The following is a 26978-nucleotide window of genomic DNA, read 5'->3' as shown; positions in this document are numbered from 1 at the left end:
AACGCCAAGAAATTTAAAAAAAATCATTTTCTACGTAACATATTTATTCTAGTCACAATTGTATATGGGGAGGAGCATAAAGGCGTTTCAATATTCGCTATATTTTAACATACAGCATTTATGATTTATATATCAAATGAATAAAAAAAAATAAATAAAATGATTAATTATCGGGAAACAAGATTACTACTTTTGTAGCAAATTTTACTTTTTCTAAATCTACTTTAGCTAAAACGGGAGTAAAAAAACAAATGGAAAATAGCACCATTTTTGATAATTTGGTTGAAAATATAATATCCAAAACCAGCTGGAAATATGTACAGTATTTTGATTTTTAAGCCAATTTAATGCAAGTTGTAATTTAATATAAAAATACCACGTGATTGTTCGATTACGTAATTATACAGTTATAATTTATTGGATATGAATTCTGTTTTAGTTGGACCTATTGATTAATAGGTAGCAACACTTTGTGTGTCTGTCCAGGTAGTTTCAACTTCATTTTCATCTATTCCTCCTCATCGTCTTCAGTTGGTTCGTATGCTGGGTAAGAAGATAATGAATGAAATTTATTGATGCAATTACTGGTGATGTTATATTATGTTTTTTTTTTGTTTTTTTTACCATATTTAATGAGGGTGATCCACCGGAAGACATTGGAGATGAGATGTTACAGCATGTGTCCCGGTGTAAAATATTTACGGACCATCGATCAGTCAATGAAAATAAGACTAATCAATCACAATAATCGATACTTACGGACTTCATCGATTCGAAGGCATTCGATCCATTCATCAAGTGTGATGACGTTGTCACCTTTGTCACACATGCTAAAGAAGTTGTCGGCACAGTGCTCAAGAGGCATCAATGCGTAACGGAATTCTCGGAGATCACGACGATCAAGTTTGTTGTCTTTGTTGTTTCTGTTTAGCTGCTGGAATTTCCACTAAAAATAAGTAAAATCATAAATTATTGTTTGGTAAAGTGAATAAATACTGAATGAGACTATTAGCTGTTGGTCATAGGTGTCTAAGTATCACTAAATGTGAGCATTTACCTCGGCAAGTTCGATCCTCTCACTGATGTCAATATTACGGATGTTGTTCTCTGGATTGACTTTTCCCAACTCTTCGGTTTCTCGCAGATGGAGGAACCATTCCAACAGACGGTGTGGGAAGTCTTCTAGTTCTGACTGAGCACATGGTGTTGACTTGGCTGCAAATGATAATATAGAAAATGTACAATTCAAAAAGAAGTTTTATCTTAAAACCTTTGCTGTGATTTTGATGAAAAAAAAAAGAAATAAGATAGAAAGGTAGTGTACGGTAAATAGTAGGCCTACAATAACAGAAACAGTTTCATACGTATTTAATATGGACAGTTTGTCTGAAATAAAGTTGAAAATCTGTGATGGACATGTTTTTAATTAAGAATCAGATAATCATTAGGCCTACAAATCTTGAAGCAGTTACTTATGTTACCGGAATTATGTACTTTTAAGTCTACTGTGCTCTCTCTGTTAAACATTTTATTTTTTTGTTCATTTGTTACGTTAATTTTCCTAACATTGTAGAGAACAAGAGAGAGACAATTCTACTGTGAAGTTTTTAGTAAGTGTACACATTTTCACAAGTACCTTACACTTACCGATACATTCACTGAGGAAGGCCACTGGAATAGCTCGTTTCTTTTCACAGGCAACTTTATGCAGAGTACACAAGTTATCATACTGTTTGCCATAGACACTGCAGACTGGCTTTACTTCAGTGGGACATACCTCTGGACAGACACATGACGGCTTCAATTTGGTTCCCTTCTCGACTACTACGCACATAGAGCCAACTGGATCCTTGCACTTATATCCATAGCAAGGGTCTAAAGGATAGAAAAGGGACAAATAAAACAGAGAAATTAACGTCTTAAAGCTCTCTTTTGTCAAAGTAGTTTGATAGTGTAGACAGAGCTTTACACTCTATATCTAGAACAGATTTTCTTCCAGCATGTTCTGAACAGTGGTATGAAAGTGGAAAATTTAATAATATAATAAATTTCTATTGGCTGTAGCAACCATTAACATAGTCAAGAGGACTGCTGCGCCGGAACAAGGAACGTGTTAACTTTTAAATAAGTAAAATTTGACTAAACTTAAATTCTAGAGCATTATAGGTTGATTTCCCAAATTTAAAGTAATTTCTTGGCAATGAGTTTACACATTTTATCAATGAAATCAAGGTTATAAAATCCAAAATTAGATTCAGCTGGCAAGTCATATGCATCACGTGACCCATTGGATTGCGCCTCATGTCGAGCCTGTCAGATACCCATGCAACATTACTCTACCCTCACAGCAGTACCCGTCTGACCCAATCGAAGGACTAGCATGCAACGTTAATATAAAATCAAATTAGCCTAAGTAGAGAAAGGGTGGATAATTTGGTACATTCCTATGTATGGTATGTCATCAATGGACCAAGGAATTGCGTTACTCAATTTAAATGTGAATAAGTTAATTGTATTATTGTAGATTTACAATGGTCTTGTGTTGTTATCATTTCCTGAGTATGGCAGATATACATATTGCATGGAGGTAAACATTGTTCGACATAATTAGAGGGCCTGGGGGAAATAATTTCTCTATGATATATTTGAGTCCTCTCTGTGATGAGGAACATTAGCAATAATTAGATTCTAAGGACCTTCGATGGTAAAATATTTGTAGGCCTACCGGTACCGGTAAATTTCAATACACTTCTATTTTTTAGCTATGTTATATTTCCAAAACACAGTTTTATAACAACAATCAATTAACATTCCACGGTCTATTCAGACAATGACATTTTCGATAACAATGTTAGCTAAAATATCATTGTGATGTAAATTGTGTTAAACGATATTCAATATTTCAATATTAATCGTGTTTTTGTGTAAGTCTTTGATATAAAAGTATATTATTCGATTATGTTACTGATACATGCATTGGGAATAAAAGTTAATGGGTGTTGCCACGTCGACATGACGATCATTGCGGGATACCAAAGAGGTTGATTTTAACATTCCAATGGGATGAGTAATTGGTATTAAAAATAGTAATATCATATCCAACCTTTTACAGATATGATTCATTCTCAGTGAAAGTTAGAACCACTGACATTAGACCACTCGGTGTTCGACACACATTGATGGAATGTTGGTAAATGATAGAATTGAACTGAATAAGTTTCATTGACGGTCCGTAATCTGATTTGTTTTAATGTTCTATTCGAAGTGTACTTTATTGGGAACTTTTAAATTCATTTAATATTTTATATTGAGAACAATACGCTTCATGTAATTATGAGCTTTACTCCCATTTTGATTTTGGGTTGTGACTTATTAAGATAAACAATGAAAAACCAAAAATGCAAAAGAACAAAATGAAAAGAGCAAATATTTTCAAGTAAACGAAGTAAACGCATTTGATCACAAAACATATCTTTTAAATATACATTTGACAAATCTAACAAATAATTAAGTTATGTATCAAAGAAAGCTCTGTTTTATTCTCTACGTATTAAGCGCACTACTTTACTAGAAAATTAAATAAAAAAACAACAGATGCTCTTGTATTTAAATTAATTATATAATTGTTAAATGTGAATGTGGCTTCTGTTTGTACATTCCGATATTGACAAGAAATCCATACATGTCTACATTCCTACGTTAAATGCCTTCAAGAAACAGTTGCCAAAGTTTTAACCAAAAGTTAGCTTGATAAGATATTGCAGGTAACTGAACGAACTTTTTGAATTAATTCAATTACAGAAATATAATTAGTTTGATCATACTTTGCTGCCCATCCTCCAATTACTGGTGATGTCATTTATTTTTATCAATAGGAATAAATTTAGGCCTATTCATTACATTCAATGAAAATACACAGTGTTATAAAAATAAAGATGAGAGAGTGAGGATAAAATGGGTCTCAGGAAACCAGAAAGGACCCGGATTACATTCCATTCCATAACATGACATTTGTTAATAGCTTGTTACCGTGCCTATAGGCTTTTCCATTTGTCAATAAGCCCTGCCATAACATAAGTGATTTGTGCATAGACCTCCTGGCAGTACATTACCTAAATAACAAGGTGTCGATAACATCCAGGTATGCTCTCAAAGGTTTTTGTTATGTCTTGCATTTATGATTTTTTAAGATTATACTTTACAGATCTACTATTAGCTAATGATTTGTCATGCAGTTGCTTTTTTGTTGTTTTTGTTTAGGGGTCGGTATTTCTTGGTAAGTTCTTTTACTTCTTTTTCTGATCCCAGAAACAGTTCTTATTTAATGTTACCATTTAAGTTATTGTAATTTATGTATGCTGTTTTTATTTCTGTACTGTATCTAAATAAATGTTGTTGTTGAAGATGATAGTCTAGCTTACTATTATTCTTTAATGTTCAGGCCTATTGTCAAATGAGTATGGATTATCTCATGGATGGTCTAATAGTTTTTAATGATGCAAATGATAAAGACAAATTAAGATTTATTTTAGGAAGACATGAAATATCATGTATTTAGCACATTTTGTACAAGGTAGACCTATAGTTTGGCATTGGAGAAAAGTTATTTTCAATAAAATGTTTGTTTGAAATACATTTTGCAACAGTATACACTATGTTGTTTTTGTCATATGCCTATATTTTACCTTTCCTTTATTTTTGGTAAAGCTATTTGTACAATAATACTTACTTTCCTCCGGTGCAAGCTCTTTTTGGCTTATTGCAGCTGATGCCTAGCGAAAAGAAGAATAACATTGATTAATGTACTATAAGGCCTATGGACCAAAGTGTAAAGATACTATCATTATGTTCATTTATCAACAGCTGTTGTCTTGTGCTTTTGAAACTTCTAAATAACAAAAAATCAAAGCGAGAATTGTAAGTTGTTACTGAAGTATTGAATAGTTCTCTGGAAGTTACATTACAAACCTTTGATTATTACAAAATCAAATTAAAGGTTTATTTAGGCCTGAGACGTAATTGTAAAGATTATTCCAAATTAAATTAGAACATCTAAATACTTAAAAATCTGTGTAGAAATTGGTAAAATGGAATTACTATAAGTATGGGGTCAAAGGTTATTTGTCCAGCATTCCATTCTGACAACTGGTCCAAGATTTTATTTCACTTCTCCACACGACACCTTTCTCACCAATGGATGGATTACACCATTCCTGACCTAGTGAAAGTAATACACTTTCTAACGACTGTGTCTGAGACCAGTTAATCTTAACCATTTGGACGAAATAGTGTTTTTGTTCAATCATATGATTAGTTATTTTAGTTCATTTTTACCTCCAGGCTTGGAAGTTAATAAAACAAAACAAAGAACAATGCTGAAATAAGATTTCAATTATGTTAGAAAGCCTGCTAAAAGTGATTTTCCCATCGGCCCCTCTGCTTTAAGGCCTAAGTTGATTGGAACAGTGTTTTGGGAACTTTTAAAAACATCTTCAGTTGTCTTAACTAATAAATATTTCATATAACGCCATACCTCAAGGACTAAACATTGTAACCTATTAATTTATGCTATAGGCTTCAATATTTGATTTGATAATACACAACCCATATAATTGATTTCATTTCTTTTTTTGAAAAATGCTTCAGTTTCTATTCCACAGCTTGAAATAATAAGGCGTGTGTTTTCTTTACCTTACTCTGTATGACGCATTAGTCATTTTCGAATTATTTTTCATTGTAGTGACTGGTGTTGTTGGTCTAGACATTATGTCATATAATATTCGTAAGAATTAAATAAGATAAACAAACACACAATCATAGCCATCTGTACAATATGCCTATTGTAATTTATTTATTCACGGTTTTCTTTAACTTTTTACAAATTTGCAAAACTCAATTGCTAAAAGACGGAACTAATCGGTACAGTTCATTAACTTTCTTATATTATATCAACAATATTTAACCATTATTAAGGATGTTTTTCAGCCAATGATGTGTTTTGATATAAGTTATTTTAACCACGGTGTTTTATACCAATCCAATTGTGTGCACACAAAATGGTCAGCAGTTATACATACACACAACGTTCTATAGCTTTCGGTATCATGATTGATAATCAATTTATTTTTACTTTAAATTATTTTAAATCTAAAATAAAATATATAACGCAAGTTGAGCATCCTGACTGGATCCTCTGTTTTGATAGTGGGAACGAAGGAAACGTATTGGACCTACTCCATAGATTGGGTAACGGATTAGAATAACAATCAGGATATAGGTTAACTATAATGACCGACTTACAGACCGGTCAATCTTTAAACTCACAATCATTACTTAAGTTTACGTTTTTCACAAATGCTACAATAACATAACATTACACGTTCTATGATATGTACTGGTCCCGCGGCAACATTTGTTCCCGAATTGCGTACGTTAAAATGTGATGCCTATTTCTCAAGATCTTATTTAATTGAAAACTTCAGATTATGAAAAAATAAAAGAATAAAACTTTAAACTTACGGTTGCAATGATCGCAGCAATAAGAAGTATGTTGTACGAAGCCATATTGTCCAGTTCCTAAATAATATATATTATTATATATACTTTAAATTAATATATATATATATATAATAATAATATAATTTCAATATGTATGGATTTGCATTTGGTTTTTTTGTGAAGGGTAATAAAAAAACAGAATTCAAACCTGCAGGATCTTTAGCCATCAATATGCTTACTGTATGTACTAATGATGACTAAATAAATGTGAATGAATTATTTTTTAATAGAATTTTGATTGTATTTCTTAAACTAGCGAAAGATAGCTAAATAACAGTTTATTAGATCTAGTAATTATAATGTTCTTATACAACTCTACATAGGCTATACTTGTTTCTACCTTCAACAATCATTTAAAATTGTAAAAGAACGTTTTTTCTCTATTTATATAAAAACATAAGAATTATACAAATTGATTCAAATATAACCGATTTTAGATTAATATACTCGAATTATTATAAATTATTTTTGATAATAGAATAATGATAATTGAGCTACTTACGAAGTTGGTTACCGATCTCTGACGTGTATCTGTACCAAAACGTCTGAGCTGAGTGAACAAGCCTTAGGCCCAGTAAGTGAGAAAAAGTATGGCATAGTCCATTAATTTTTGGGGTTAGCGTAAGGCGGAATTCCAAAGTAATATGCACTATCTCGCCAACACCGTAATGGCCTTTTAAAAATGCCATTAGTATTCTTGTATGCATTTACTACTGATGAGATATTTTTATATTTCACCGGGTTATTAAATAAACAAGCACCATAGCATGTTTGGGAACAATAATGGACTTGCTTTTAATTTTTTTTAAATAACATTTATTTATTCTTTTCTTTTCAAATTAATTAATATAGAGTATAAATAAAATATACATAATAAAGAGGCAAAATATAATGGAAGTAAAGTAACTTGTGTTTTGGGGGCCAAATAATACATTTGCAATTTAATTGATATATTTGTTTATCTCTTTTCATTGCGCAATGGGTTGCGTAAACAAATTAAATGTTTGTATATGCACAGAATAAAAAATAAAGCTGGAAAATTTGTATTTAAGAGTGCTTGTCACCAAAAATCAGACATATTCGTAATTTAGTGGCAAAGGTCAAAATTTCGAATTGGCTCATATTTTGCACATTGGTAGACCTTGATGTAAGTAAACCTGATGTGTAGTTTGTTTGGTAAAATATCGCTTAGTTTTCGAGAAAATCGAAAAATAACGATTTTCGGCCAATTTTGTTAATTTTTGGTGTATAATTTACATTAAGTTTAACAGCCTCTGGAAGCCAAACGTAGCTACCTAGCGTTTAAATATTTTACACTTATGTTAACTAGCATCTTGACAATAATTAAGTAAAGTTTCAAAAAATTTGATGAAATTCTAAGATTTTTACTAATTAATTACTAATTAGCATATATAAAACTCTTAAAAAGTAGGGTAAAAACAAACGCGTTTTTTTTCATGTGCGACGAATTTTTTTTTAATAAAAAAATCATCAATCTAAAGTTTAGATACTAATATTTATGAATCAAGTAAAAAAAATTTGGGGAAACTTATTTGCGCTCCGCGCCAGAGCCACAAATTTGTAAGAAATTCAAAGATTTTATCTGTCGGCAAGATCAATCGGATGTACCTATTGTTCTCTATTTACATATTTAAGGTAAATTTTACTATGAGAAACAAACTTTAAAGGTAAACTGAAAGGTCCTGAATAATTTGGATTTACGTTTTAATATAAACACAAACTAAAAATAAATTTCTAGTAAAATTTAAACGACTAACCCATGATGAAATTAAGCAATTACTATCTGAGCTCAACATTATAACTCGCTTAGCTTCATCAAGCCTGTTATGTTTTCCACAAGGTGAATTTATTCTCGCGAATTGAACATTTTTTGCATGCGCAGTTTATTTTTATCAACAACGTGTTCCATTGGGCGTGCGCGTATACGCGAAAATGTTTGATTTGCGCGAATAATTTCGCCTAGTGGAAAACAGGCTTTACAACATAATTTTCTTATCTTCTCATATAGGGAGTTTTCGCACGAGCACGTTAACGCTATTTTCCAAGCTCCGCCCACTTTGTAAACAACTTGATCTGTGCGTGCGCAAGCATTACGAAAAACTTTAGTTACGTGCGTCGAGAACCTTATTTCTGAAAAATAGCGTCAATGAAAAACGTTAACCAAAACATGATTAAACATGCCTGGCTAGGCTTAGTCTCTAAACCCAAGGTATTCCGTGATTTGTGTCAATACTTGTGGCGTATGTTGCGTGCGCTACACATGTGTTACGTTCTACACTTCCCGTCGAAGCGCGAAATCAGTACAGAAAAGCAAGTACGTTAACGCAAATGTTCGCTGAACTCTGTTGTTATGCAAATGAGTAGAATGGTGACAACCGTTAACGTTCATGTGCTCGTGCGAAATTTCCTAATAATTCGTGGCCTAAACAATAAATTATTGTTTTACCATTGTTTCACCCCTTCGCTTTATTAAAAATTTACAGAACGCGACTTAAAATACTAACAATTTAGACAACAGAATCGTCCCACATATTAAATTGTTATTTTAAAGAATTCTCACAGACACAGTTTTACCTTCGTTGCTACCTTAATCAATCGAGCAACTGCACGTGGAAACCAGCTTTCCCAGCAAATCAATGTATGGCTTCTTGCGCTTTATGGTTATATCTGTGGTATCAAGTTCAAGAGAAGTACACATTTCTTGCAACATTGGCAAAGAGAATCTGGAGAGTTTTTCTTGAGCTTTCAGTTCACAAATATTATGCCTTTCAAACATTATTGGATGCTGCAAGCCTATTGTGTCCAGTACGGTTTGCGACAAAATTTGAATTTCTCTTTCTTTTTCCGTTTTTGAATCGTCTCCATTTTCTTGGACTTCGTCACCATCTTCAATACTATCGTAATCATCATCTTCGTCATCATCATCATCATGAACGGCTGCATCTGTCCTCCTTTTTTTAGCTAAGCGTGAGAAAAAACTTGCAATCTGCTGTGCTGTTAAAAATTCACTCTTGCTAAATAGATGTGAACCATCGCTGTGCCTGCCCGATCTCATCTCTCGTGAGACATCACATGGATCAGCTTTCTGTCCTGTCTGCTCTCCAACGTCAAAACATCAATAAGGTAGGTTTTCTGTGGAACAGAAAATCGGGTTTTTTTTGCAGAGGACTTTAACGCCCAGCCCATTTGCAGGTCGGGGCCAATGTCAAACCGTGGCAAATCGTTGGTTCTTGTTGGTTCTGGATTTTTAGAAGTACCCTCTTCTAGTTGTGTTGCGTATAATTTCATTGCCCTGTCATATAGTGTTTCATGTTCTAGTGCGTTCTTGTGATTTTCATAATCTAAGTGTTTCTCTAGGGAAGAGTATCTCTGATATGACCTAATGCAACCTTGTTCGCGACAAAAGAACAATTTGCTGGGGGTGCCAGGACTTTCTTCACTTTCTATTTGTTCGTCGTCATTTATATCAGCTTGTTCTTCATGAGATGTCTTGGCTTGTATTCTTGCTTTTACTGTAATAAATGATACTTGATTTTGATCAGACGTTGTATCCTTGTTATGAATTAAATTGGGTAGTTTCGAGGGCACACAGAATTTACTCAAAAGTAGATTTTGTCCTGCACCAATACCATACGCCATCCACACCTTCATGGACCTGCTTCCGAACTCTATGTTGTTGATGTGACTCACGCCTTTCCATTTCCCTGCTGCACAAATAGTACCAGTAGGTAAAGCACAAACTATGACTTTCACTCCAGGAATGCCTCCAAAGGACTCAATTGCTGCCTTCATCTGCTCTGGATTTTCAATATCTTTTCCTGAATTAAGATATTTATTCATGTGATTTTTGATATGGGCTGCCTTGCGGTCACATGCGCCCTTCCCCCCTTGAGGGTCCGAAAAATCAATACGTCGGATTTTGATCTTCGTTTCTTTCGCTATCTTTGGTAACGAGAGTAATGTTAGGGCAGAGTGGTAGCATCCTGCATTATCTTGACGCAGATACACAGAGTGTATATCGGGTGCAATAGATGGCAGCTGCCTCAACACATCGTCGATGATTGCCACAACAGTAGTACTATCCTGACTGCAAGATTTAAAAATATGCACAAACGTAAGCATCTGTACCTCTCTATCTTTATTCTTTTTCGTCAAGACCGTTATGTGCCACGGAAGTCCACGCTTTCCAAACCAGTCTCTTTGGCTTTCGCGGTATTTACGTGGTACAAACTTCATCGCCCAGTCTAAAACAATTAGGGCACAACCAGGATTCAAATCTCCTAAAATATCATGTCGTGCAGCGTCTTGGTTAATGGATCTTAAGATATGCGCCTTCCACGTCTCGATGTCTTGGACTGACCGTGTAATTACGTACTCCATGTCATCTTTTTCTTCAGAAGAGCAGCGCACTTCGTTTAAAGCTTCAAGAATTTCAGACAAAGCTTCTGGAAATATACGACATCTGTCACATCTTGCATTGTGGTCATGATCACAGACAGTCTGGTAATATTTGTCTTCGCAAGAACTAAGAGCATACGCCCTACAATGATCGGCAACTTCAGAATGGTTAGAAATGTGAATCTGCAATAATATATAAAAGGAATTGTATAAAAAATGTAATTAGTCTTGAATGTTTCTTACATGCTTTACTGAGCAACATACAACGCGCTACTTTGCCTTTTTTATTATATTGTTTTTCTATTTATACTGTAGCAGTTATCAAGATATTTAAACAAGATTGTTATTACCTTATAGTCACCTTTTAGGTAGCGCTTGGCATCTTTAAGTTTTTGGTTTGTTTGTTTGGCCCAAGTCAAACCCATTTCATAGCAATCTCCCAGCTTATCAACGATGTTCTCCAGGTCATCGAAGGCTTTTCCACCATTGGCAGAGATATAATCAAGGCCCTGTAAGGATTTGCGTACAGAAGCAGAACAAACACTGAGAACTCTACGCAATGTACTGCGGCTCATAGGTTGAAAATTCTTCTCTTGACAGTAACTCTCGTATTGAAGAATACATTGTTCTGGGATAAGATTACGCACAACATTTGGGATTTTTATAACTCTGTCTGTAGAAAGTTTTAGAGTTTTTTCTCCAAATGGCAAGTCTTGTATAACTTGAGAACTTGTTATAAAGGTAACAAAGTGGTCAATTTTCCCTGGCTGTACGCATACTCTAGTGTTCTTTAGAGGTTGAATTACAGAACCTCTACCATGTAACAATAAATGGTGTTTGGCCACGTTAAAACGGTATCTAGTCAAGTTAGGTATCCATTTCTGCAGTTCCTTGAAGGTAACCTTATCAACCATGATCGATAAAATCTGACGTCTTGTACTCCAGTGGTTAGTATGAAGATAGCATTCTGATAGAGCATCTAATAGAGAAGAATCGGTTCTTTCGTCAGCTTCTGTGGTTTTATCACTTGATAAGCCTTCAAGTAGAGTAGTCGACTGACCAGGTGCGATTTCTTCCAGGCACATAGAGACAACTTGACGAGCCTTGCGCATGTGGAAACGTTTAGTACGGTCTGAAACTTGCTCCAGCGGTGCAGATAAAGGATATCTAATTGGACTGACGTCCCTTGAATTGAGAAATGCATTTAATTTTTCTCTTGGTGTAGATTGAATTGATTCATCTTCTGAGGTAGCTGAAGCAAAAGTTGGATCGCAAAATTGATATAGGCTCATTTGAGTATCCATAACATCACACGCCGGTGTTTGACAAGTTGGAGTGGCTAATGACATGTAAAACTCATCCTTATTACTTTCCTGAAAATAAGAATAATATTGGTAAAAAATTACTACTGACTTTGATTCAATTATTGACGCACTGATTCGTGATATATATAAAATGATGATGACAATGGCAGGGAATGCAGAAAATTTTCCTCCTACCACCAACATACGAAAAAAAATGAACAAAGTAACATGAAACACATTATTTACTTAATCTTTCCGCCAATAAATGCGTATTCATAAATGTCATACTGTACGGTATTTTTTAACTTACAGTTGTTAGTGCGCTCATCTGATCGACGAGACTAGGGTTATTTGTTTCAGTGTTCGAGGTTACAGGTAACAATGACTTCAGCATCTTACGGCAAGTTGAACAGATACCTGATAAAAAGCGTAAAAACATTTACTTACAGGGTTTTGTTTAACAGTTTAAATTACATTAAATATATAAAAATATAAAAATTAAATTATATTTACCTGAACCAACTTGCAGGAAAGTTCCTGTTTTCTTTAATATTAGTTGCGAATCTTCTTTGCTAATACCCCTATCGCACTTGGGTCCCTTTCCTTTGCTTTGGATGTGATTAGAGAGATCAGGCGGCACTCTACATCTGTTGTTATTTCCTCGAGACCAACCTAAGCCAAGTTCCGATCGATGCAAGGGACAAACAGTCCAACTATGTATATCAGCGGGCAAGGTAAACATGGCTGCTCGACTAAGAATTAGGTCTACCTCACTATCGATGCCCGTAAACCTAAACATGTGTCTGTGTGCAGCGATTTCCTTCTGGCATGCTTGTAAAGGTAGGAATTCAGTGCTCTGTTTGCGGTCTTTTCTATCGAATCCACAAGCTCCGCCAACAACCGATTTAAAAGAACATGAAATCTCCATCTTGTTTGAACTTAAAGCCATCAGACAATAAGTATATATAAAAATTATTTTCAACACGTCTTTACATTGTAAGACATAAACTAAAATGGATAACAATTCAGTTCCGTTGTCAACGCCAATGAAGATATCGTTGTCTATCGAATATATGCAGTAAAGTGTTTTGTCTACTGTGGTTAATGTTTTGAAACATTCTCGCTGAGTAAGTTCGACCAGGTTCGACAAACAGGAAAACGATAACAAGTTAAAACAAATGTGTTTTTCAGTTTTATCCTATAAACTATGAGAGGATGGAATAATTTATAATAATGTGGTTTGACAAAGAATAAGCGAGTGATTTTTAGTTAATTGCTTGATTTTGTATATTGATTAGTAATTGAAATTTTACCAGAAACGTATTTTTAGTTTGTGTTTAAATTGCAACTTAATTCAAAATTATTCCAGGAACTTTCAGTTTATCTTTCAATTTTGTTTCGCGTAATAAAAGTTTAGCTCAAAGCGACTTAGATTGCTAAATAGATAACAATAGGTGCATCTGATTGATCTTGCCGACAGATAAAATCTTTGAATTTCTTACAACTTTGTGACTCTGGCGCGGAGCGCAAAATAGTTTCCCCAAATTTTTTTTACTTGATTCATAAATATTAGTATCTAAACTTTAGATTGATGATTTTTTTATTTTAAAAAAATTCGTCGCACATGAAAAAAAACGCGTTTGTTTTTAACCTACTTTTTAAGAGTTTTATATATGCTAATTAGTAATTAATTAGTAAAAATCTTAAAATTTCATCAAATTTTTTGAAACTTTACTAAATTATTGTCAAGATGCTAGTTAACGTAAGTGTAAAATATTAAAACGCTAGGTTGCTACATTTGGCTTCCAGAGGCTGTTAAACTTAATGTAAATTATACACCAAAAATTAACAAAATTGGCCGAAAATCGTTATTTTTCGATTTTCTCGAAAACTAAGCGATATTTTACCAAACAAACTACACATCAGGTTTACTTACATCAAGGTCTACCAATGTGCAAAATATGAGACAATTCGAAATTTTGACCCTTGCCACCTAATGTTTGATTTTTAGTGACTGGCTCTCTTAAAGACTAACGTTACATGCATGACGTCCGTGTAATTTATTATTTTACTTAATTAGAAAAACATTATAAATATAACACTTTTTTGGTATTTACTAACGAGGAGAGTGACATTTCTTTACAATTAATAGCAAAGAGTGCTACATTTTAGGTCTTCTTTCTATCAAGGTAATGTCTGACATTTCTAATGCATTATATTTCTATATTCTGTTTTAATGCAGTGTCAAGGTAATGTTTAGAATATAACAAAAATACCAATATTACTAATAAATGTTTAAGCAAGGCAATCCGCTGTCTGGCTTCTATGGTTAAGTTATAAGCTATAAGCTATTCTCGTTACCCACAACACTGTTTTGTATCTCAAATTAGATTACAACATTTTCATCACATCTTTGGATGGCCGATACTAGTAATTATATATCTTGATATTATCTTCTCTGTGATTTGCGACCGCGAACGTCTTTGACGAAATCAAACTCATGAAGACTGGAACATTCAGACCATCTTCATCTTTATCGATCCTCTTCAGAAACTTGCCACTTTGGTCAAACAGTTGTAATTTATGATTACTAGATACAATAACGTTATCATCTTCGCACACAACTATCCCAGATGGACCTATAACTTTTCCGTCCTCTTTACCATAACCAATCATGATTTTGACAAACTTGTCTTTATTGTCTAACAATGAAACCCTATGATTTCCAAAATCAACTATAAGAAGATGACCACCGCGGGTTATGGACACGTCCTGAGGGTTTAGCATCTGACCGATACCTTTACCAGCTGATCCAATTGTACTGATTAGTTTTCCCGTTTGGTAGTCAAAGCGAAATATGCAATGAGCATCAGAATCCGCAGCATAGAGATCACTGACATCTCGGCGAACAGCAAGACCACGAGGTTGTTTAACGATACCCTTTCCGAATGACAATGTTTCATTGAAGGCATGGCTGCATGTTGTAATACATTTATTTCCCATATTACTGTACGCCATTAGACTGTCGCTTATATTACATAGGCCACTGACTCTTGTTCCAGGTTGCAGTACAATCTTACCGACAAACTCACCCGTTGGTTTGAACTTCAGAACATCTCGACCCGCACTAGTCACAAGTAACAGTCCTTCTTTGCTACAACAAACGTTCATCACTTTGGTATCTTTGGTATGTTCCATGTAGTCTAAAATGTTAGGTATGGTTACATTAAGTCCTTCTTGGTGTACTTTGATAACAACCGGAGACCCTTGAATATACATTTTACCAGTGGTTATTTTTAACAGCCATTCACCCGGAATATTACATTGACCTCTTAATATGTACCGACCATTTTGTTTCGAAATATTGGGGATTCGCTCTTTACCCAGTGGGTCCCGTATCGTTGCAACCAACTCACATGCTTTATCACCCTTAAAACAATCTACGCCAATCGTAAACGTTTCTCCTTCTGTGATTTCAGTTAACCTATCAACCTCTGACACTTTGTACAGATCTTCTACGGTGTTGATGGTTCCAACTCCACTACTTAGTGCTTCAGCAAATTCACGGGATGGAATAAACTTCAGATCTGAGGAAACCCCTTCTTGATCTATTTTTTCTAGATTGTAAAGATAGTTGCGAATCGCACCGACTTCCTTTACATTTGACTCAAGATCATTCATCAAGCTGTTTCGTAAAAATTTACTCTGCAAAGTGACAATTGTACCAGAGATTTCGGAGATCAATGCCTGTGAGTTTTGCATTTTCAGGCGGAGAGCATACTTGTGTAATTCATCAACATCATCAATATTCTTCTTCAGATTTTCGCAATACAATTCTATTTGTTCAATGACACCTTTTTTCCAAACATCAACACCTAATTTGCATACATCTCGAGTTGCCGTCAAATCAGAGGTATTTGCGCCAGATGTCTGTAAATATGATTGTGTGTCGTCAATTCTTTTCTTTCCTTTATGAACCAGCTCTTGAACTTCTGCTTTAAGCTCCTTACACGCCGTGGATGCTAAAACAACTAAATGTTCAGTCGTTGACTTATGAAACTGCTCTTTACATCGACTACACGCTAACTTTGTACAACTTGTGCAGAAAAACTCTAACGGGTTATTTTTGTGAATGTCACACATCTTTGGTGTAATAATAACTTCTTTGTTTGATGCCGATTGGACTAGTTCACTGAGTGGCAGTAAGGTGTGTTTCTTTGACTTCAACCGCGATGATTTGTGTTGCTTTTTACACTCAATACATACGTTTTCTTCACACTCTTTACAATGGTGGGTTGGTGGCTGTTTTCGGCAACTGCAGAATAACATCTGTGATTCTTCTGCTGCTAAAATATTGTCGTCCTCTTCTTCCTCTGGACTCCTCTCTTCTTCCATTGTCTTTATATAATCAAGTAAGCTGTTAATAGTAGTATTTGGCGCAAGTTTTTCTACACCACCTTCTGGAATCTGGAACGTACGAGAGCACAGTGGACATTGAAGTTTACATTTCACAACCGCCCAATTTTCTATACATTCGAGACAGTATGTATGCAGACATGGAAGTGCTCGTGGTTGTGAAAATCGCTTCATGCATATTGGACACTCTAGAACCTTCTTGTCCAGATCTTGAACAACTTTTCTCTCAGTCATTTTGGAAGTCTGGAATAAGAGATATAATTGTAAAATAATGGATGAAGTCATGAGAAACGTAATTGTTAAATCAGTAAAATCGTGAATTTCATGGTAAAATTGTAACTCATAATCATATATAGAAACTGTTTTAACGACTATTGATCATGGGGTTAGGGTTTCCATTCCTCGTGTGGACGTCACGTGTTCGAGGGATGGAAGACCTGATCATGATGTTATAGATTTTAGCTAATATTTCAAACATGCGACATTAGAAAAGTTATGTCTTGCAACGGGCTTTCTTAATTAAAATGTCACTTATTCCTGTTATAACACACGCGAGACGTATACTGTCAAATGGATTTCAAAGGTGACATTGCATGCAGGGTACATTTTTATTGAAGAAAGAACAGTGTTGAACACCGTACCTTAAGAACCACATACACGAGGTAAATAATGAGTTAGCAATATTAGAAGTTTGGTGATCTACAACGTATACATACAAACAGGAAATGGCATATATATTAATAATACCGTCCAATTTTGGTATTTTGATTCCGAATAAATACGGTTTTGAAGGATTAAATCAAATCGTTTCTGTCAGCTATGTATAGACTATGTTAAAATAATCATAAAATTATAGGCATAATATACCGTAATATTAGTACAGTATTAACAATGAGCTACGCCTGTACGTCAGTAAACACCCGGAAATTCAATCGAATATAATATGATTGCACTACCAGAGACCAACTTATAAATAATTGTGGCAGTGCATAAGCTAATTAGTTAGTGTATATTCTTTAAACTATAAAAGAAGTGAATACAGTTCTTAAAATATTAGCTATGTCCGTTTGCCTACCTTTTAGAAACATAAGTGAAGTCCAATAAACTTTCAAAAAGCGACCTATTCAGTTGTTAGAGAGAGAAAACATAACAAATGATGAACAATAAGGGTTAGCTAACAATACGTCACGCTGCTTACGCAAATATATAAAACCTGCAATGGAATATTTTTGTATAGGATACACTCATTGTTATTAAAATGACTTAACCACTGTGAATGAAATGGAATAAAGAAGTTTGAGCTGATTTACGGTAGATCCGGATTGGAGGATTAGTTTGTCGATACCTGTCACTATAAATTATTGTCTATATACTTGTCATTATAACCAGCTAGTCGATTCATGAACCATTTCAATCCAGTGCAGCATTCATTATCATTTATTTATTATAATGTCCAATCAAGAAATTACGATGCATTCCTCCTCCCCCACCCCCAAAAAAGATATTTTGCTCCCACCAAAGATCTTAGAAGATTATGTGGGAGCAAAGATCTTTCTAAGGTCTTTGCTCCCACATATATAGAGGGCGCAACATAATGTTTTGGATGGGATGCATCGTCGATAGTTTCCAAAACTTTTTTAACCACATGTTTTTTATTTTAAAATAACTGTTTTTATATCATCGCGTTTTTTGTTAAACCAGAATTTTCTCACAAAACTTTCATATAGTACTCCGGAAAACTTCGATCCATTTATATTTAGTTAAGCTGTTTTTAAAGTTTGTCTAGAGGCACCAAAATCTAGGCCTTCTAGTCTAGGCCTAGCCTCTCTAGACCCGCCTCTACTTATCTAGCTAGCATAGGCTGTTTTTAGTAGTTTACGATGATGACAGCTTCAGTCACTGAAGTGTGCAAAGAAGGATGTATTGCAGCACTTGGTATTCCTTTGTTAGATATGGTCGCAAACGTCACAGATGACTTCTTGAACAGGTGTAGTTATTTTAGTGATATTGTTTCATTTTATTAATTAATTAATATGCTGCAAATTATTTCAGATTTGTTTTTAATTTGATTAATTTATATTTAATATGTTAATTTAATTTTTTAATAATATTAATTAAGTAGTATTTAAATATGTAATGTTATTTAATTGCTTTAAAAAAGTTTATGCCCAGAAATCCTATATACAATAAGTTATTAGTAATAACAAACGTTATGAGGTAATTGTCATCTCAAGATATTCTTCAAATTGCAAGTAATTATAAATTGCATCTTGTTGTATCTAGGTTTAACCTTGAAGAGGACAATTCAATACAAACTGGTACAGAGCAGAATTTAATCTATGAGGTACTTCAGAAAGATTGTGAAGTCAAATATAGTGCTGGAGGATCTGCACAGAATTCAATCAGAATTGCCCAGGTCAGTCATGTAAAGTCATTGCAAACAACTTCATTTATTCTGCCTTTTTCCCTCCCCACTCCTCTTCCTAGTAAGGCCAAAATTAGCCAGATTTGGGTTCATTCTGTAGCATAGTCACCATTAGAAAGACTTCATCTATGAATGGATGACTGGTTGGGAGCAGAAATGCCATTACAGTTAAATTGTAATACTCCTTTCACATCGTCTAGCAAAACTTTAGAGTGTACAATTACCAGGACGCACACCATACAAAACACTACAGGTGTTGACAACACAGTGTTGCCAGAAAATGTGAAAGTGGTATTAAATCTTCCAAATTACTGTAAAGGTTAAGATATCTATAAATCCTTCTTGCCTGTTGACTATGCTAGGAGGCACCGGATCCCTGAAAAGATCAAGACTTAACCAATGCTAACTGGGGTACTTACACACTGATCCCCAGTTAGCGGTGATGGTGTATTCCCATACTCCGGTTTGGGTGCTAGCTTGGTGTTTTTGTCTTTTTGTTCTCTTCCTTTGGTTTCCACTCTTTCTCTTTATTGTCGAGCGCATAGAGACATTGTTTATTTGCGCTATATAAATATGTCTATTATTATTACACATTACTTTTGCAATGTATAGTTATTAATATTTATACTGTATTACTCCTTTTCTCAAGGCTAGTCAATTTAACAATCATTTTCTTTGTATAGCTTATACTAAAACTTCCACATGCTACTACAATATTTGGATGTATTGGAAAAGATAAATTTGGTGAGATATTAAAGCAAAAAGGGCAAGCAGAAGGGGCACTGGTTGTCTACAAAGAACATGATACTTTACCTTCTGGAAGGTGTGCAGTTTTGATCACCAACCAACACAGGTGAAAGATAATTTTAATTTATGTCAATAAATGTTAAAGACTAAAAAAAGATGTGCCCAAAGTACAATTGTTCGGTTGGTCATTATATTTTTTTTATGTTTAGGTTAGTTTTTTGTTAATGATTGATTGACATAGATATGAATTCTTGATAAAAAAAAACTGTTGGGCCAAATCTAAAAGAAAAGTAGAGGGCGGTATTGAGAAATCACACAAGTTTGCAATTACTAAAACTTTTGAGAGAGATTTTTAGCAAAATTTAAGCTGAAAAATGATGTAGATTATAGTTTCTATATGTATTATTGCTATTTAATTGCAAATTTGTTTAATTTTTGCGATATTTTAAAGATTTATTTGATATATTTCCATACTTTTTAGGTCTTTATGTTCTGATTTTTCAGCAGCTAAGCATTACACCCTTGATCATCTACAGGCGAATTGGAGCTATGTAGAGAAAGCTAGTATTCTCTACGCACCTGTAAGTATTATATTTTGATAATACTTACCTTACATAAGTGCAATACATTAACAATTTTTATCTTTTATCAAGACCTCGAAAAGTGCCTTTAATCTCATTAAGAAAACCTAACTATGAATAACTTTTAAAGGCTGTGATGTATTACCTGCTATAAAGGAAATCATAAAATTAAAATATGTTTCTGATAGTTTATTAAACACATACAAAATGTTATCTTAAAAAATTATCGAACATAAAATAAATCATTCACACAACTCATTTAGAATTGACTTCTTTCATCCATCGTTTCAATTTTCAGGGGAAAAACGGTTATTATTTGCAAAACATGCCATTTTCTTTTTTAGGGATATGCTGTAGCCTCTAGCCCAGATTCAGTTACTGCTTTGGCCCACTTTGCAGCAGAGAAAGACAAGCTTTTCTGCCTGAATCTCTCAGCTACTTATATATGTGCTCAGTTCTTACAATTTTTACAAAAGCTAATACCATATGTTGACATTTTGTTTGGTAGTCTTAAGGTACAGTACTTTCTCTACCTCTAAGCTTTTCTAATATTTTTCTGGTAACATAATTGTATTATTCTGTTTGCTGCCCTCTACAGTTTATGGCAGTTGATTACTATACTGTTTTACTGCATACCAGATTTTAAAACAATTTTTAAACCATTTAACCATTTATTATTTTAATCAATTATAATATGTCTATAAATTGAAATATTTGATTTTGTATTTTTGCAGGAATTAATAGCATTTTGTGACATGACAGACTGTCAAGTAAGACAACATTTTTTAACATTTCAGCTTTATAGATTTTTGTTTTGGCTAAACTATCAATGTCTTCCTCACACACATAACTTACTACAGAAAATAAGTGGTTTTATTTTTAAATAGATTTAATAAATCAAGGCTGATTTTTGTCAATTCTGGATATATTCTCCTACTAAAAATTAGTAGGCTTTAACTTTCTAATGTTTTTTGAGGTTTTACTCTACCAGTCTATAACTTAAAATAAAGCCCTCACTGTAGTTTTGTTTATATTCAGAAAGAAGAGGCAAGTGAACTTGCTCTTACTGTTTGCAAACTTCCAAAAGTTAACCAAAAAAGGAATCGTATTGTTGTTATCACTCAAGGAGAGAAACCAACAATATTAGCAACAGGTATGCATTCCATAATAAATAATAATGAATAAATTATCGTAGTTGAGGCTGTCAAGAAAAAAGTAATACCTCCATGGTTCAATACTGACCTAGTCAGGGTTGTAACTCATTACTTTCTACTTTCTCAAATGCGACTTAGTTTAAGCACGATCAATTATAGTTTATTATCCATTTGTAATTGGGAAGTTTCTTGTTGTTGGATGTATATGAATTTAGAAATAAGGTAAAAAAAGATTCTTCAGGCAAAGTCAACACATTTTTTATACATGCAATTCCAGGTGGTAAGGCGATTGAATACCCTGTGATTGGAGTTCCGAATGAGCACATTATAGATACGTGTGGGGCCGGAGATGCATTTGTTGGGGGTAAGTTTATAAAATCCTAAAAATGGTTGAAAGTTGAAATATTCTGTTGATGAACGAATAATTGGCTTTTTCCAAATGCCATTCAATAGTGTTTATTTAAAATTAAGTGGCACTGTAGCTAGAATGGCATACTTGTTCACCTGTTTACAGATGCCAATCATGCCTGATTTTTGTCCACTACAAAACTTAAATGAAATGCTGCTTATTGATATAGTTTAATGTTGCTTTAAAGATGTATTGTCCCCCAAAAACATGAAAAATGAAGATTAATTAAATCAGACTTTGAATAGGTTATTTTGTAGTTTTGATAAAGTTAATCACTTCAGTAGAAAAAAAAGGGAGAAAAATGTTTTCACTTAAAACATAACATAATAAATGGTTAAATTCAACCAAAAATCAATTGGCTGACAGCCAATTTCACCATTTTTTGCTTTAAATTACAGTTTTTTCAGGTAAATAAATTTTGTTTAGATCCAATTTTTAGCATATTCAACAACAAAATTTGTTCAGGGGACAATACATCTTTAACTCTATAGTATTGTTTCTCTTTTTTTTGTCAGGTTTTTTGTCACAAATTGTGTTGGGTCAAGACTATGACCGGTGCATTCTGTGTGGTCATTATGCTGCCAGTATCGCCATCCAACACACAGGCAGTGTCATTCCGGACACTCTGAAATTTCAGAATAATTGGGATGTTATAAGCAAAAAATGATGAATTGAATTGATACAGGGGTGTAGTTCAAATTATAGATTATGATATTATTACCATGGACTACCATATAATCAGAGATGATATATATATATATATAACATGGGTTCAAGGATGTAGCCAATCAGACGTGCTGAAATGAGTCATGTGTGCGCTCTTTATTTTTTCACTATCATGGTAGTTAGTTCAAAGACCCATGTTATAAAACAAATAATGCACAAATCTAAATTTGTACGTTAGTGGAGATGCGGCGCACTCTCAGGTATTCACAATGTAGTGCATGTACATACCGTTGAGTGCGCTGCATCTTTACTAACGCACTCTGACTTGTGCATTATGTGTATAATACTACAGCAGCAATTCTTTTTGGCTGGCATAACAAGTTCAAAGTTCAAATTATTATTAAGTCGGCAGGAACAATGAATTCCTTTTGTGGAGGGGTAAAACCAAGGAACAATAATTGTACAGTGGATGAATAGTGTCTTTCATAGGTAATTTAAAATGAGATGTCTAATGCAATAAATTATAAATCAAATACGGTATTACTTTCTGTGACTAAATTATGTATTTTTTTACTAAAACTGGTCTCTTGATAGTAGTAGCCTAGCTAGGTTGCAGTCGATATAGGCCTATTTTTTTAATAGCATTTTATTAAGATGTTTCAATGTCTAATTTAAGACCCATTTGTAGTGCTTAGTGAAAAACGTTGACTGCTGAAAATGTACATCTATTCATTTGTTTATTGTCATAGGTCTATTCAATTTGAGGTACTGTGATACACCCATGGGTATTTATCCCATTAATTACGTTGTACGTACGTGTGAGCTGCGTGAATAGTGCGTACGCGTTTCGAATACGGCGCACGTATTCTGACTACCGATACTATAACAACACCTATCCAAACAAACCACACCAGTTCGTCGCTGAAAGCTGAACTAGTATTTAGTAACATCGTTTCGAAAATCCTCTTACAAAAATCGTTTTTATCAACTACCTTCTGCAATATTTACAAGCAATATCAAGTTGGTAAACTTAGTTTTGTTGTTGTTATAATATATAACATTTGTTTATATTTCTGCTTAAAAAACGAAATCCCCTCTCATTAGTAAGTTCATTCTCATCGGGCACTGTCATTAGCGAGTAGGTTGTTTATCAGAGACGCCAGTTTTATGTCACACCCTTAAACGAATTCTTATACGTAAATTAATGTTAAAATTACTGCATTAAAAAATATATATTTGTTTATGATCTGAGTCAATAATTCATTTTTTGTGGCTCTTCATAAAGGTAACTAACTACAAAAGTAATAAATAATAATATTCATTCATTCATTTCTCTTTATTTCGGACTACATATCCATAGAGTATAGAGTACATAATAAACAACAATAATTACTCAACAATCTATTGAACAATTTTGAACATATACAGGTTACATTCCAATTCGCTTTCTCGTGCCACCTTATACTTCGCCGCCTGGTGTTTCTTTTTTTCTTCATAGCAGGCCTAAAGTATATAAATTATGCTGTTTATCCATGACATACATAATTATTATAGCGCGAATTTCAAGTACCGGTATTAAATATTATATTGTCCACCATTTTTTTAAACTTCACATAGGCCCTAATGTTTCATTCATTTATTTGGCACCTCAACAATTCACATAAAACAATCCATGCAGATAAAATAAATTTAACATCTAAAGCTCTCTACACTCTCAAACTGTGACAAAAAATGTGATGTGACCATACATGGACACTATGATGTCATACCACTACCATATTTGGGCACATCACTACCATATTTGAGTACATCATACTTTTTTGTCAAACCAGTTTGATAGTGTAGACAGAGGTTTAAACATTAAAAGACATCAATGATAACATTAATAAGATGGGAAGCAATGACGTCAAAAGGGATGCACGAGATAACACATAAAGTTGTTTTAAATACAACTTAATTCCAATTTCACTGAGTAAAAATTAAATCGAAAAAAACATTTTACAATGGAACCCATTTTTTCCCTTTTTATTCAATTGGTTATTTTTTTCATTTTTTATAAGCGATTTAAAAAAAAAATTAAAACTACAAAATGGACTATTCAATGTTTGATTGTATCATTGTTCATCTTCATTCAATTCGTTGTTTTTTTAAGTCTTAATAAGCTTGTTTTGTGACCATCAAGTCTGGTTATTTTTTCATTTTTTATAAGTGAAATCTTTTTTTTTTTAATTAGAACTACAAAATGCCTTTTTTGTATCATTGTTATTCATTATTTTAAAGTTTATTCTCGTGTTCTATGTTTTTTAATATTTAAAGAATTCATTTGAATATATAGATGTGGGTCATGGTATAACACAAGAACGTTCACACGAAATCTTGTTCAAGTGTCGAAAGTTAGGCCTACATTGCATTCGTTTCTTATATATGGCATTTGGCAATTCCGAGACTATACTTTGTTGCTGCTCTTTGTTGAACACGTTCTAAATGTTCTAAAATTGTATTATATTTTTTATTTTAAGAACTAGGTTGATGAAGATGATTTATTTAAATTTAATACTTTACAGATGTGTATTTAGAAATTTAAATAAAATCACTGTATGTTATTGTTATTTAACTCAGCAATATGGTATGACTGTGAAGAATGAACGGCATCAAATATATGCGTCTCCAATTATTGGCTTTTAAGTGCCGGCACCCGGCATAGGTCACCGTATCAATCGATCACTTTAAATCGTATTTTTATTTATTTTATAGGCCTAAATACCGTATGGTTTATTTACTTGCGTAATTTCAAAATTTAAATTACGGAAAATAAAAAAAGATCAGTATACAAACACAGAAAACTGAGTTTATTTTTTTGCTGGGTCGGTAAGTATAAAATTGATAAAACTCTGAAAATGATATATTTCAAAAATCTACATATTTAATTGAAATATTAGCGGGGAATCAAACATCAGTATGTGGATTAAAATGATCAAAGGTGGTGAAGAGATTAGACGATCAAAATATGCCATTTTAATTTCCTACCAGTCAAATAAAAGAGATATTTGCATTCTGCAACCAATTTTTCTGTTTTGAAAAACGGTATTATTTTTCAATTTATTAACAAACAATTTTAATACACATTTTTAATAAATACAAAGCCTGATTTCACGTATAAAACTGTGAATATAAGTTTTAAAAGTGTAGAAAATGAACAAAGGGAAATTTTAAAATCTCTCAGATAACTTTTAAGTTCGGCTGATGATTGTAACGAAAATTCCAAACGATAAAAATCTCTACTTATATAGATTTGTCTATGGCATGATGTATGCTGTGTTTAGTATTAATAGAATGCCCGAGGCTGTTCAAAAGGCTGGATTTATTCTACTGACCAATAGTGATTCATCCAAAATACAGGAAATTGACATTTTATTATCATGATGAGTAAAGACAAACAAACAAGAATTTAAGTGTTTTTTTTTCCTTATAAAAATTGGTAAGACCTGTGTCAACAAATTATAAGCTTACTCAGCGATATATTTCACTCTGAAAGCCTGTTTAGTAACTGTATATATAAATGACTGTTCATTGAAAATAGCATCCTATAATATTAATTAGGTTTAATCTGTGAAAAAGGAAATTTAAAAGAAAGTATCAAATTTGAGACGTGAGAAATACCGACGTACACAACAACAGTAGGCCTACGTCTAGTCGTGCATCAACTGTTCAAATAACCCAATAATTCAACTAAAGTTTCATTTTATTTTCACCTGATAATACATTTACATAAATAGATATATTTACACTGTAAAATAGTGTTTAGATCTTTAAACATGTATTTTGTACTCACTTTTTCCACACGTTTAGCCTTAAACATGTTTAGATATGAACATGTTTTGGTTCTACATACATTCTAAACATGTAGTCTGTGTCCAACTCAACACATCAGTGACGTGTTGATTGTTAAACATGTGGAGCAATAATTATAAAGACACGTTAGGTTTTTAACGTGTTTAATTTGCCATGTGTGGAGTTCCTGTGTGGAGCTTTTTCCCGCCACATTAAAAACATATGCACGCAACTAAACGCTAAACACGTACCTTAAGCTTGGTTCCCACTAGAACGTAACGCAAGGACGTAAACGCAACGCAAGCGTTTTAACCAATGACAAGCGAAGTTATAGACAGTTCAATCACAAGCGAATAAGCCATCGCTTGTGATTGGTCAATTCACTTGCGTTGCGTTACGTCCTTGCGTTGCGTCGCTAGTGGGAACCACGCTTAAACATGTTGACTGGACATATAGTGACATGTTGAC

At 33.4% G+C, this 26978-nt stretch overlaps 4 protein-coding genes across 4 annotated transcripts; 1 reads left to right on the top strand and 3 right to left on the bottom strand.

Annotated features, from left to right (window-relative positions):
• Window positions 1-141: 141 nt before the first annotated feature.
• On the bottom strand, window positions 142-7119 carry LOC144844470 (SPARC-like). The gene is made up of 7 exons (XM_078701407.1): window positions 7061-7119; window positions 6520-6576; window positions 4730-4772; window positions 1648-1875; window positions 1058-1215; window positions 760-946; window positions 142-543 (listed from the first exon to the last, which is right to left on the bottom strand). Exons 2-7 carry the CDS (start codon window positions 6562-6564, stop codon window positions 509-511), a joined length of 696 nt encoding a protein of 231 aa, XP_078557533.1. The 5' UTR covers window positions 6565-6576; window positions 7061-7119; the 3' UTR covers window positions 142-508.
• Window positions 7120-9630: 2511 nt separating this feature from the next.
• On the bottom strand, window positions 9631-13294 carry LOC144845684 (uncharacterized). Its single transcript, XM_078703111.1, has 4 exons — window positions 12795-13294; window positions 12592-12698; window positions 11328-12350; window positions 9631-11160 (listed from the first exon to the last, which is right to left on the bottom strand). The coding sequence occupies exons 1-4, from the start codon at window positions 13228-13230 to the stop codon at window positions 9631-9633; spliced, it is 3096 nt and encodes a 1031-aa protein (XP_078559237.1). The 5' UTR covers window positions 13231-13294.
• Window positions 13295-14323: 1029 nt separating this feature from the next.
• Window positions 14324-16951, bottom strand: LOC144844529 (E3 ubiquitin-protein ligase TRIM45-like). Its single transcript, XM_078701476.1, has one exon. The coding sequence runs from the start codon at window positions 16929-16931 to the stop codon at window positions 14709-14711; it is 2223 nt and encodes a 740-aa protein (XP_078557602.1). The 5' UTR covers window positions 16932-16951; the 3' UTR covers window positions 14324-14708.
• Window positions 16952-18309: 1358 nt separating this feature from the next.
• LOC144844458 (uncharacterized) lies at window positions 18310-23960 on the top strand. The gene is made up of 9 exons (XM_078701391.1): window positions 18310-18684; window positions 18981-19113; window positions 19806-19975; window positions 20351-20450; window positions 20795-20965; window positions 21185-21220; window positions 21489-21603; window positions 21882-21968; window positions 22529-23960. Exons 1-9 carry the CDS (start codon window positions 18578-18580, stop codon window positions 22678-22680), a joined length of 1071 nt encoding a protein of 356 aa, XP_078557517.1. The 5' UTR covers window positions 18310-18577; the 3' UTR covers window positions 22681-23960.
• Window positions 23961-26978: the final 3018 nt, after the last annotated feature.

Source organism: Antedon bifida, chromosome 6 (genome assembly GCF_963402885.1).
Source record: "Antedon bifida chromosome 6, ecAntBifi1.1, whole genome shotgun sequence".
Lineage (NCBI taxonomy): Eukaryota > Metazoa > Echinodermata > Crinoidea > Comatulida > Antedonidae > Antedon > Antedon bifida.
Note: the sequence above shows the minus strand (reverse complement) of the source record. Positions and strands in the feature narration are given on the sequence as shown.

Coding starts and splice junctions, on each gene's coding strand:
- LOC144844470 (XM_078701407.1), bottom strand. CDS start 6,564: ATGGCTTCGTACAACATACTTCTTATTGCTGCGATCATTGCAACC. Junction 1,876..4,729: donor AGAGCTTGCACCGGAGGAAA/GTAAGTATTATT, acceptor TCTATCCTTTAG/ACCCTTGCTATGGATATAAG. Junction 1,216..1,647: donor CTTCCTCAGTGAATGTATCG/GTAAGTGTAAGG, acceptor TATCATTTGCAG/CCAAGTCAACACCATGTGCT.
- LOC144844458 (XM_078701391.1), top strand. CDS start 18,578: ATGATGACAGCTTCAGTCACTGAAGTGTGCAAAGAAGGATGTATTGCA. Junction 20,451..20,794: donor CTAGTATTCTCTACGCACCT/GTAAGTATTATA, acceptor TTTCTTTTTTAG/GGATATGCTGTAGCCTCTAG. Junction 20,966..21,184: donor TTTTGTTTGGTAGTCTTAAG/GTACAGTACTTT, acceptor GTATTTTTGCAG/GAATTAATAGCATTTTGTGA.
- LOC144845684 (XM_078703111.1), bottom strand. CDS start 13,230: ATGGCTTTAAGTTCAAACAAGATGGAGATTTCATGTTCTTTTAAATCG. Junction 12,351..12,591: donor AGATGAGCGCACTAACAACT/GTAAGTTAAAAA, acceptor TCTTATTTTCAG/GAAAGTAATAAGGATGAGTT. Junction 11,161..11,327: donor ACCTAAAAGGTGACTATAAG/GTAATAACAATC, acceptor ATATTATTGCAG/ATTCACATTTCTAACCATTC.
- LOC144844529 (XM_078701476.1), bottom strand. CDS start 16,931: ATGACTGAGAGAAAAGTTGTTCAAGATCTGGACAAGAAGGTTCTAGAG.